Raw genomic sequence first — 11,790 nt, 5'->3', positions numbered from 1 at the left:
TAACCAAATTTCTATATATGTTACCTTATGCATGAGGCAGCATGTATAAAAGTATAAAACAATAAACTATATTCTCTATATATCTATAGCCTCTAGCTAGTTGATTATTTATCCAAAAATCTTTCAACAAACTTTAATCATCATCAATATGATTTCCTTATCGGATGCATATCATGTAGTATCAGCAACTGTGCCACTGTATGTAACAATGATTCTAGCATACATATCAGTGAAATGGTGGAAACTATTCACACCAGATCAATGTTCAGGGATAAACAAATTTGTTGCGAAATTTTCAATCCCACTCTTATCATTCCAAGTGATTTCTTCGAACAACGTCTACAAGATGAGCTTGAAGCTCATCTATGCAGATGTTGTTCAGAAATCGCTTGCATTTCTAGCCCTAGCCGCGATTACTCGCATCGGCCGAGGCGGAGGGGGCTTGAAGTGGATTGTAACGGGAATATCATTGTCAACACTACCAAACACTTTGATTCTTGGGATTCCATTGATGAAGGCTATGTATAAAGATGAATCTGTTGCACCACTTGCACAGATTATTTTCTTGCAGAGTATGGTGTGGTACAATTTTTTGTTGTTTCTTTATGAGCTTGATGCTGTTGCTAACAAGTCCTCCATGCCTCCTCCTTCTCAAGAAGCTCCACCTCCTCCACCGTCTCAAGGCACAGGTGGGTGGTGATTCATTCATATATATAATATTAACATAGTAGTGTTAGAGGATCAACATATTTTGTGATTTATAGTCCTTAATTAATCATTATTAATATTTTTAATAGTGTGAGATTATATTTAATAGTGTAAAATTACACACTCTTTTTGTATAGTTAAATACTGACTAGATTTTATGAAAATGTTGGCTCCGATACCCGAGACTTTCTTTAACATTAATTGGCTAATTTGCATTATTATCTTAGTGTATTTGTGATTGCGAGTTAGAATTTTAAAAGAAAAAATAATAGGATCGAGAAGGAAAATATAATGTATTTAAAAAGTAAAAAGATCTTTCATTTTGAAGCGATTTAAATTTTTTTATTAATGCATTTGAAATGTTTTGATATGTCATTTTCAGATTTTATGTTAGGATATGCATATTTGACAGATTAGTCTTGGTCAAACACCAATAATGAAGAAGCATAGTTATTTGTTTTTTTTTTTGGTGACTAGTTATTTGTTTAATTAAATTGATCAAGATTGGATTTCAGAAATATTTCTTAACAAAAGTCTCTCATCTCTCTCTCTCTCTCAAGTTAGAGGCTCTATTTATTATATCCGAAATATTTATTTTAACTTTGTAATTTGTTAATAATGTAATAAACTGATATTTCCTACAATATACTCGATTTCTTTTTAGTTTTTATAAATATATATCCTAATATAATAATAATAAGGAATTTTTTTAGAGATAGATATATTGGGGGGCTCCATATATAATTAGAGAAAAATTAGAGTTTAAATTTAATTTCTTGTTATTAGTGTTATAAACACATTTTGAATACAATACTACTCCCTAATAATTGCATAACTGTAAAAAACTTTAGTCCCTGTTAGCTTCAGAAGAAAGAATTATATATATATAATGCATCATTCCAAGTAAAATTCATGAATTTCTTGAATTTTATTTATTTATAGAGGAAACGGAGACTTCTCATGAAGTAGTAGTGCAATCAAAGGAGGAAGAGGAAGAAGAAGAAAAAAGGGAGCCTATAAGGACCAAAAGGAAAATGAAGATCCTTCTCATTCTTATCACAGTGTGGAAGAAGTTAATTAGAAATCCTAATACATTTGCAACTTTAATAGGCCTTATTTGGTCAACCATACAATTCAGGTGCGAATAAAACATACACTTACAAAAAAAGTCAGAAAAGTCTTGCTTATATATATCAATATATGTATATTTATTAACATGCATGTTCTTATTATATATAACTAAATTCAATAATCCAGGATATGAAATATATATGTATTACAGGTGGGGAGTACATATGCCCAAAGTTGTTAATCAATCAATAGAAATATTGTCCAATGGAGGTCTTGGTATGGCAATGTTCAGCTTAGGTGACAAAACAAAACAATTAAAAGTTATTATTATTTTTTTCCTTCATTATTATTTATTGTTCAACATTATTATTTTACATTTTGTGTAGGTCTATTTATGGCTTCACAATCCAGCATCATAGCATGTGGCCCAAGGATGACAATGGTGGCAATAGGACTAAAATTTCTTGTTGGCCCTGCCCTAATGGCTGTAGCTTCCATTGCCATTGGATTAAGAGGAACATTACTCAAAGTGGCAATTGTTCAGGTCATCAGTATTTTTTTTTTTTTGTCAATTTAATTTTATTCATTATTAATAAATTTACATATATGACTAACGAGTTATAACTCAAATGACATAATCTTCTCATACTCATTTAATGGTAGCAAGTTCGAGTCTCCCTGTCTTTTTGAAAAAAAATTACATGTCACATATTTAAAAAAAATATTTTTTTTAAATCATATATATGTAATTTTTTTTCAAAAAGACAGGGAGACTCGAACTTGCTACCATTAAATGAGTATGAGAAGATTATGTCATTTGAGTTATAACTCGTTAGTCATATATGTAAATTTATGTGATAGAATAATCATGCATAAAAACACCTAATTAAATGTTGGTATAAACTATATAAAAATTAAATCTTATTTATTTTTGTAACAGATATATAATTATTTATATATTTTTTTATTAGTTTAAATTTAAAAAAATTATAATTTATAATAATTTTATTTTTTTAATAAATATTAAATAATAATGAATAATAGATAGTATGATTTTCGATGTGGCAGGCAGCACTACCCCAAGGGATTGTGCCTTTTGTTTTTGCAAAGGAGTATAATGTTCATCCTGCTATATTAAGCACTGCGTGAGTGATGCTAAATCAAAGCATCTCTATATCTTCCATAAATGAAAACATTTGCATTGTGTTTTCTTGCTCAATATTTGATGCCATATGGTAATTTTTTATTTTTTATTTTGTTTTTATTTCATTCATTATTACAGGGTCATATTAGGGATGCTGATTGCGTTGCCAGTGGCATTGGCTTACTACTTTCTCTTAGCATTATGAAGGCCTGGCTACTATACCAATGTACATTACTATTGATTCATATAGAAATTTAAAGAAATTAAAACATACATTTAATTTATACGTTCACCCTAACATCACCTTGTATGTTGTAAGTAAATATGTTATGAGGTTCGTTTAATTAAGAAAAATAAACTCTTGGTCATAATTTGGAATGGTTTTGTTTTGTGAGGTAGATTTGAATAATATATATAATTCATTATATATTTGGTTTATGGGAGATAAATAAAAAGATAAACTGGTCACAATGTGGTGGTTTAATTTGGTGTGCTGCACTATCGGATATTCAGATGCAAAAAATCTAGACATTTATCCAGGTGTTTGGAAATTCATTATGCGAAATTTATTTACTAATTAGTTTAATTGTTTATTCTAATTCGTAATTGTCCATTAAGCTTAAATTACATTTTAGCTAAATTTTCTAAATTAAATATAATTCATTAAAAAAATATAGAAAGACAATATAAATGTTGAACAACGTAAACAACAATTAAAAAAAACTAACATCCTCTGTTATATCACATTTTCATTCCATTTCAATTCTCTCCTCCTCTAACTTACCTTTTTCCTTTTACCAGACTGCGACAAAAATACCACCGTGTAGTTTCAAATTTCAACCACCGTAAGGCGCAGCACCGCCGAATGTCATCTACAATCGCGACTTCCTCCTCACGCGCCACGGCCACTGCCGTACTGAACATACACCGCAGCCCCACCCCACTATCATAGTAAACCAAGCAATGATTTCAGAAGCATTTTTCATCATATCGCATGCCCTGAGTCTAGGTTGTTTCCTACATGTTAAGGATGTGCATACTTCTACTAAGCACGAGGATCAAGTGTATATTTCAGAGATTAACTACATGTTCATGTATGATTGCCTGCATTATTGTTTGTGCTACGATTGGCGCAGCACCTTTCTTCTTTTTTGTTTTCACTTTGTTGTGGTTAATCTATAATATGCAGATAGTTAATTTAGTAGGTATGCAGATAGTTATTTAAATTTTTATGTGAATAGTTATTTGATTAGAATGAGTTTAGTTATATACAACTAAAATATATTAGATGTTCAATTCACTAGATATACAAATAATTATTTTTATCTTTAAATAGATAATTATCCTTAAGCGCCAATAAAAATTCTTGTTGACGAACCGCGGCAGTAAAAAGAAAAGAGAAACTAATACTTTAATAAATTAGAATATAATAAATAGTTAAAATTTTTGAATTAAGGATAACAATGAAATAATACATTGTTTGCTTATCCCAATCACTCTTTGTAACCATAAAAACGAGTGAGATCAAAGGGTCCGAGCAAAACTTAGCATTAAAACAATGAATCCCTTTTCCACTATGAGAAATTCCCGTGGATCTGATCCATGCCATTTTCTGATGAGCAGGATCCTCTTAGAGAGGCAAGCTCAGAGCATACTTTATGGCACTGGATTGAGAAAGAAGGAAATAACACTAGCTAAGCTTTCAGAGAGAGAAAGAGAATTCAGAATATTTTGAGAGATAGGAAAAGTGGATATATTACAATGTTTCTTGAGATCTGATTACAACTGAAGTAAGTACCTCCTTATATAGAGGTCTCTAGATAGAAGTGATATCTTTCGAAATCTAAACAAACCTATCATAAAATGCCAACTGGAGGATAAGGATAAGCCTTATCTTTTTTGGCGTTTTCTAAGCATGTGACTGAGGTCACTTTATTTTAGCACACTCATAATTATACATAGTGGGAACAACAGTGTCCTAATAAAGAGATGGTTTGAAATAGTCTTCTGGAAGGGTCCCATCACCATCTGAGAAGGATGAGTCAGAAGCTAAATTGACAGCTCTGAAATCTGTATCCGGGTCTTGTAGGTAGAGAAACGGATCTTCAGTGTTTCCTTCATTTGGATCTTGGGCATCTTGCAGATATGGGTCATATGGGTCTGATTTTGGGCTTTCAGCATCATCGGGTATCTTCTTCAGCATTTCTGTTTGGAATATGTATAGACGTGCTGGGCTGGTTTCTTGGAGCACAAAAAGAGTATTGTCCAAATTGATTGATTATTCCCGAAGCTATGAATCTGGACTGGAACTCTTGGAGAGTCACTGGTGGAACATCTGATTGAAATGGGAGTCCTTCAACTGCATCTCCTTCTCCATATAATCCAGGTTGCCAAAGTTGACAAAGGTATTTGGCCAAGGCATTCAGGACTGTCTTTTCATCTGTGGACCATATGGTAGAATATCCAACAACATCGACCTTGTTCATGGTATGTGCATTCATGGTATGTGCTTTACATCCAGTAAAATAATCTCTCTGTAAGGTGACAAAACAACAAAATTTCCGCTTTGTCTTGGAGGATTTATTCCACAGTTGGTGCTGGTCAAGCATATTATATAACATTCCTCTCCATGCCTCAAGTGGGGCATACATAGAGAATAACCAGACTAGATGAGATTGGGCTTCAGTGCGGTTACACAGGATGTGATATACAGGGAAGAGTGGTATTATGATAGCACATGGATATAGAGAAGACAGAGCCCAGATATACCACATCATTTCCTCTGGTATAGGACCTTGGATTATTGGTATAGTGCAAAAAGGGGTATCCATGTCAAAGTACTTCGGATTTGGATGTATTTGGGTTATGGTAAGGAGTTGGTGTAGCCAGTAAAACAAGGTTTGTCTGGCTAGACAGACTATTTGAAACTCTGTCTGGGGTCTTGCTTTGAAGGGAAAAGGACCAATTTTCCTTCTGTATGGGTTATTGTGAAGTGGACAATCAGAAAATGGAAGGGTGTATGAAGGGTTGTAGGTGCTCATGGTGCAAATGTAATGGATTGGTTTGGGGAGTGATTCTATTAGTTTGGGGGATGGTTCTTTGGTTGGCCTGGATAAGAAATCTGCAAGTGTGTCTTGGTGTCCTTTGATGTGTCTTACCTCGAATTTATAGCGAGAGAACCAGTCCTTCCATCTTAGCAATTGAGAGTCTGGCAGGATTTTTTTCTTGATTTCTAACATTGATGGGAAAGAGGTGTTATCCATTTCCACAGTAAAATGATAAGCACTGAGATGGAAATTGAATTTTTCTATTCCCCTTTTGACAGCAAGAATCTCTTTGTAAGTGGCATGGTAATGTTTTTCAGATTCTTTGAACTGTCCACTAGCATGCGCACAATAGTGTCTTGTCCCATCAATTTCTTCAAGTAGCACGGCTCCCCAGAATTCATCACTAGCATCTGTCTGCAATATTCTTTTTCCTGTGCTGGGAATCTTTAAAGGTGGGGGGTCTTGTGATATTCTCTTCAAGGTTTTGACAGCTGTGGTTTGCTCAGGTCTCCATGGTGGGGCTTCTTTTTTAGGAGTTTTGACAGCTGACTGGTGTGTCTGGTCACATCTGGGATAAAGTCTCTGATGTAGTTTACAATTCCCAGAAATTGTTGGACTTGTTTGACCGTCATGTTTTCATCAGGAAAATGGATTAACTCTTTGGCGAGATGTTCTCCTGGTTGAAAGAATCCATCTTCGAAGATCATCCCAAGGAATTCAATTTTTTTCTTAGCAATAGAGCTCTTTTTTGAAGATAGCATGATTCCTTGATCTTTGATGATTTGAGTGAATTGGGCCAGGAGTGCCTTGTGGGCTTCACTGTCTTTTGAGAACAGTAAGATGTCATCAATGTAGATGAGCGTGGAGTGTAATATGGGCTCAAAGATTTTGGTCATTGCCTTTTGGAAAAGAGATGGGGGCTACTTTGAGTCCAAATGGCATTACCGTCCACTGGTATTGGGCTTCAGGTATACAGAATGCTGTTTTGTACCTATCCTCAGGATGAAGCCCAATTTGCCAAAATCCAGCTTTTAAGTCAAACTTGCTGAATATCTTTGCTCCACTTAATCTTTGTGTAATGACTGAGATTCTTGGTAGAGGAAACTTGTCATCTTGTAAGAAGACATTAAGTGGCTTATAATCAATGACAAGCCTCTTTTTTCCTCTATTTTGCTCGGCTCTTTTTTCAACATAGAATGCTTGACATGCCCAGTTAGAGTTGGTTGGTTCAATGAGTCCTTGAACAAGAAGGGCCGCACATTCAGCTCTTGCCAACTTAAGATCTTCAGGGTTCATTCCTGAATGCGTGGCCTTTGTAGGGTTGATGTCCTCATTCTTCTTGAAGGGGAGTCGAACATAAAATTCTGGATTTTTCCACAAAGGAGCAGGATGGTTGAATTGGTCATGACTGTCACAACAGGCACTAAGGAGTAGCTGTTGGACCTCCTTATACTCTTCTGGAGCTTCTTGGATTTCAAGGATACTTTGTATCCCTGTAAAAGGCAAAAACTGCCCTTTGTAACTTAGACCAATGGGTTTGATATGTAGCCCATGAGTTCGAAAGAAGGCATTGAATCCGAACAAAACATCTTTGTCTGGGAAATAACTTCCCAGTACTCTGAGCCAAGTGGTCTGACCTGCAAATATCTCCAATCCGACTGGTTTTTTGGAGATGAGATTAATGGTGAAGACCTCACTGTTAGCTACTGCGAATTTCTTGGAAAAAGGTGCCCACATTTCCTTTGGTAAGACATGTGGTTTTATGACAGTGGCACAAGATCCGGTGTCCATTAATGCAACAGCCTTTATTGGTTTATCATAGACAGACGTCTTGACTTTTAAGTCGAAATGGGGTCGAGGTGTACCATCAATCTGTTTTACTCCTAAAGATCCAAGATATCCAAGTTCTTCTTCTGGCATACTCGATCCTTTAGGAATTCTTGTGGTGATGGAAGCAATGGATGATATGGTAAAGATAGACCTTTTTGGTGGGAGGTCTTCTTCTGAACTATTTTCTTCTGAGTCAGATTCTTGGAAAATATATTCAGTTTCATCATTTTTGCTTCTTTTTTCTTCAAGTACTGACTCTAGATCTTCCTCATCACCAATGGAAGCAGCATCCATTAAAGATTGGAGCATTTTTATCTCCTTCTTTGTCTTGTGAGGACATGACTTAGCAAAGTGTCCTTGTTTTCCACAAATGAAGCATTTGTTCGACTTGGTATTGGGTTTTCTCCTTTTAAAGTAACGATACTTTTGCTTGCTTCTTCTCCTTCTGAATGCTTTCTGATGAAATGTTTTGGCTGGTGGTTGCCAATGCGTCTTTTTCTTTGGCTTGCATTCACACATACTTGACTCTTTGCACTTAATTTTCAGATGGGATTTGCTGCATGCTCCTTTGAGTTTGCCTGAGTTTTTTTTAAGCTGTTTGAACATTTGTTGTTGTTCGCACAACTTGTCCAAGGCGGCTAGGGCCAACTGGTATATTTCTCCAATGGTTGTGGTGGCCACTTCTTTGCGAAGAGTCATCATCATTCGCTGTATTTCTGGCTGAAGCTCATCTGGCAAGGATGCTATAAAGACTTGTTTAAGTGGCGGATTATTATTTCCTCCAAGAGGATAATATTTAGCAGCCATCTTCTTGTAGTGTTTCTCCAAGTCCTTTCTGTTGAGTGAATAGCACTTCATCTCAAAATATTCTTGAGAATTTCTTTTTTGGATAATTGCAATGTCTCCTAGAAATTCTTGATGTATTATCCCCAGAAACTGTGAAGAGGTACCATTGATGAGCTGGAGTCTTTCATATTCAGAAAGGTTAGTTGCCCATTCTCGGAGATTGCCAGTCATCCGATTTATGAAATTTGCAAGGACTTGTCTGCTTGTGAGATTTGGGTTGGCCATGTTGGTCTGAATCCAAGCACTAAATTCATTTAACCTTTCTCTGTATCTTGCTGGTGGGATATCATCAAAGGTGAACCATTTGTTAGAAGTTTTAACTTCAATGGAGCTTATATGGTCGTGATTAGCTGAAGTTTCTGGTTCATCCCTTTCAGAAGTTATCTCTTCCTCTTCTTCTTCTACAGGGTTGACCATGGCTAGTGCTGAAAGATCTGCTTCATAGTTTCCTTCGGACTCTTCATCTTCTTGTTCACTGGTCTCAGTAGTCTCAACTTCTGATTCTTCAGTAATCTCTTCACTGTGTGATTGAGTATCTAGAGTAAGGGTATAAATTGATCGTCCTGGAGCAGGCGACCCTTCTTTGATGCCCTTATCTCTCATAGGAACATTAGAAGATGTTTCATCTCTAAAAAATTTCCTGGTTTCCAAGGAGGATGAGGTCTGGATTGGAGGGATGGCTGAGGTTGTTGTGACTTAGGTAGGGACGAATGACGCCGTCCTTAGGGAGAAATAGATCTTTTAGTGTTTGCTTGCCTGGCTAAATGGTAGGTGGATTTGAAGATGGAGTCATAATCTGGGGTTTCTGGTGGTGAATATGTGGATGGAAATAAGGCAGGTGAATATGAGGGATATGGTTTGGCATACATGGATAATGGGTCTATGGACAGTGTTTGGGGTACAGTTGTTTTGCTTTTGTCCATCTCAATTTGTCGAAGTTGAGCCTTGACTTGATCCAGTTCTCTGTTCTTCTTTTGGAATTCTGGGCCAAAGTAGCGATTGTCAATGTAGGCTTTGAGTTCTTGATCGAGTTGAAAAGCTTGTGCAAAGAGTCGATCTCTGAGTTCAGCCACTTGTTTTGCCACAGAACTTAATTGTACCGAGAGACCCTCAGTCTTCTCTACAAGAGTATCAAGAGTGTGATCTATCCGAAGTAGTACTTTATTTTGGCTGACTGCATTATCTGTATGCCAATTAAGCACTTCCTCTTGAGGAGTTGTTGCTTGGTGTCCATGTGGAGTGATTCCTTGAGGTATCACATAAGGTCTCCTAGTGATTTTCTTTTCATCAGTTTGGGTCACTAAAGGTGGGAATTCTTCCTCATAAGATCTGAGAGTGGCGATACACGGGATTGTATCGATTGGCTAATAAGGATAATCTACGGAGCTTTTTCGAGATAGTTTTGTCCTCTTGAGCATTGGTTTCTTTCTGAGCATTGGAGCTGATTCAGCATCATCAGGAGGCTCAGGTCTTTTAAAGGAGCATGGGGCTTGTAACAACTTCTTCTTCTTTTTCTTGTTCCTCCGTCTTCTAGCATAATCTTCATCATCAGTGTCACTCCATTGATTAGCACAGTCACAGTCAGAATCGCACATAGAGGGATCAACATCCCAAATGAAGTGGCCATTTATGTGGGAGACGTAAACAGGTTTTCCGTTCTCATAGAAGTGCACAGGTGGATCATTTTGATCATGAGTTGTCTGCACCTGAACAGGAGAGATCATATTGATTCTTCTGAAGGATGGTCTTCGCAGTGAAATTTGTTTGGTCATTCCAGGTTTCTGAAAAATAGTTGTCACCGTTCCATCACTATTATGAGTAATAGTTGGAGGTGCTGTAGTATGAACATCGACCTGTTCTTTTGGGAAGGCTTTCTCATAATCAGTAATCCATTCCAATGGAATGATAGAAGAAAGTTCTTCAATAGTGATCATCCTTGGAATGTTTACGATTGCAGGTCCTCCAGCACTATCTGTAAACATGAATAATGCCTCTCCAGTTGTGTTTGGGAGATTAAGATCAAGAGCATGATCTTGGACTCTGTAGAGAACTTGGTGATGTAAGGTGGCCTGTTCAGCATTAGAGTCTTGAATTACTCCTACCAATTGTATTTGGATTTTCAGCCTTTGACTTATCGTTGGATCTGATAATCTCATGGTGAAATTGGGAGCTATAGTAAGAATGACACTTCCATTTGAGAGTGTTGTTACTAATGCTCCGATCAAGGCATGTTGGTATTCTTTGAAAGTAGTATCTAAAAGAGCAACTTTGGCTGTTACCGGAAGAGATCTCCTTCCATGAAGGGTAAGAATAAGCCTAACTGCTCCTAGATGCATATGAGTGTAGCCTTGGTTTTGGTAGTTTTGGATGAGTTCTTGTGGTATTTCTAAGGTTATGTATTGTTTAGCAGTAGTGGCTTTTAAACCACACTGTTAAAGATGAGAGGACTGGATGACTTCTTTGGGAGAAGGAGAAGGGTTTCTGTGGATGAGATGGCGAATGGAAGTGAGGGTTGATTTCTTTTGTCTTTGGTAGAAAGAGTAAGGACTTATGAGAGGGTATTCAGTGGCCGGGGTTCGAGAGTCTTCTGGAACATGAGTGAATTCTACCAACTGATCAATCTTATTTTCAAGAGTTTTCTTTAAACTGGAGGGTAATCGGTCTATACTTAGAGAGGTAGAGTGATGTATGGGTTGTGAAGAACTTGATGAGTCTGTGGGATTCATGTTTATGTTTAGTGATTCTCTCTTACTTGCTTTTACTAGTAATACCTTCTTCTTCCTCTTATCAACCTGAGGCTCTGATACCACAGGAGTGAATCTCCAGTACTTCAGGATAACAATGAAATAATTAGATAGAAAGAAACTAAACAACACATTTAATAAGAAAACATTTAAACAACACATGTCCTAATGTGACTTAATAATAAAAAGAAAACTAATTTATATTCTTTGTCGAAACGGTTCATTTTTTCTTTCGTAATGCATGAATTAAATCGCTCCATAAAAAAAAAAATTGTTTCTGAATTACAACATAATATGGGCTAATTTTTTTAGAAATGAAAAAAGATGATGTGTAATTTAATATCATGATTAATTAATAAATTTTTTATTTTAAATAATAAATTAGAGTTTTAGATTTAAA

The 11,790-nt window shown here is 36.0% G+C and overlaps 1 protein-coding gene across 2 annotated transcripts; it reads left to right on the top strand.

The window, feature by feature from the left end:
• On the top strand, nucleotides 66–3,310 carry LOC107638127 (auxin efflux carrier component 8-like). Of its 2 annotated transcripts, none has more exons than XM_016341301.2 (6): nucleotides 66–689; nucleotides 1,651–1,846; nucleotides 1,991–2,055; nucleotides 2,166–2,323; nucleotides 2,848–2,924; nucleotides 3,062–3,310. In XM_016341301.2, the coding sequence occupies exons 1-6, from the start codon at nucleotides 149–151 to the stop codon at nucleotides 3,126–3,128; spliced, it is 1,104 nt and encodes a 367-aa protein (XP_016196787.1). In that variant the 5' UTR covers nucleotides 66–148; the 3' UTR covers nucleotides 3,129–3,310. The 2 variants fall into 2 exon arrangements, with proteins under 2 accessions (XP_016196787.1, XP_016196786.1); XM_016341300.2 differs by having other exon boundaries at nucleotides 1,991–2,076.

This window comes from Arachis ipaensis, chromosome B04, assembly GCF_000816755.2.
Source record: "Arachis ipaensis cultivar K30076 chromosome B04, Araip1.1, whole genome shotgun sequence".
Taxonomy (NCBI): Eukaryota; Viridiplantae; Streptophyta; class Magnoliopsida; order Fabales; family Fabaceae; genus Arachis; species Arachis ipaensis.
Note: the sequence above shows the minus strand (reverse complement) of the source record. Positions and strands in the feature narration are given on the sequence as shown.

Coding starts and splice junctions, on each gene's coding strand:
- LOC107638127 (XM_016341300.2), top strand. CDS start 149: ATGATTTCCTTATCGGATGCATATCATGTAGTATCAGCAACTGTGCCA. Junction 1,847..1,990: donor TGGTCAACCATACAATTCAG/GTGCGAATAAAA, acceptor TATGTATTACAG/GTGGGGAGTACATATGCCCA. Junction 2,077..2,165: donor TATGGCAATGTTCAGCTTAG/GTGACAAAACAA, acceptor CATTTTGTGTAG/GTCTATTTATGGCTTCACAA.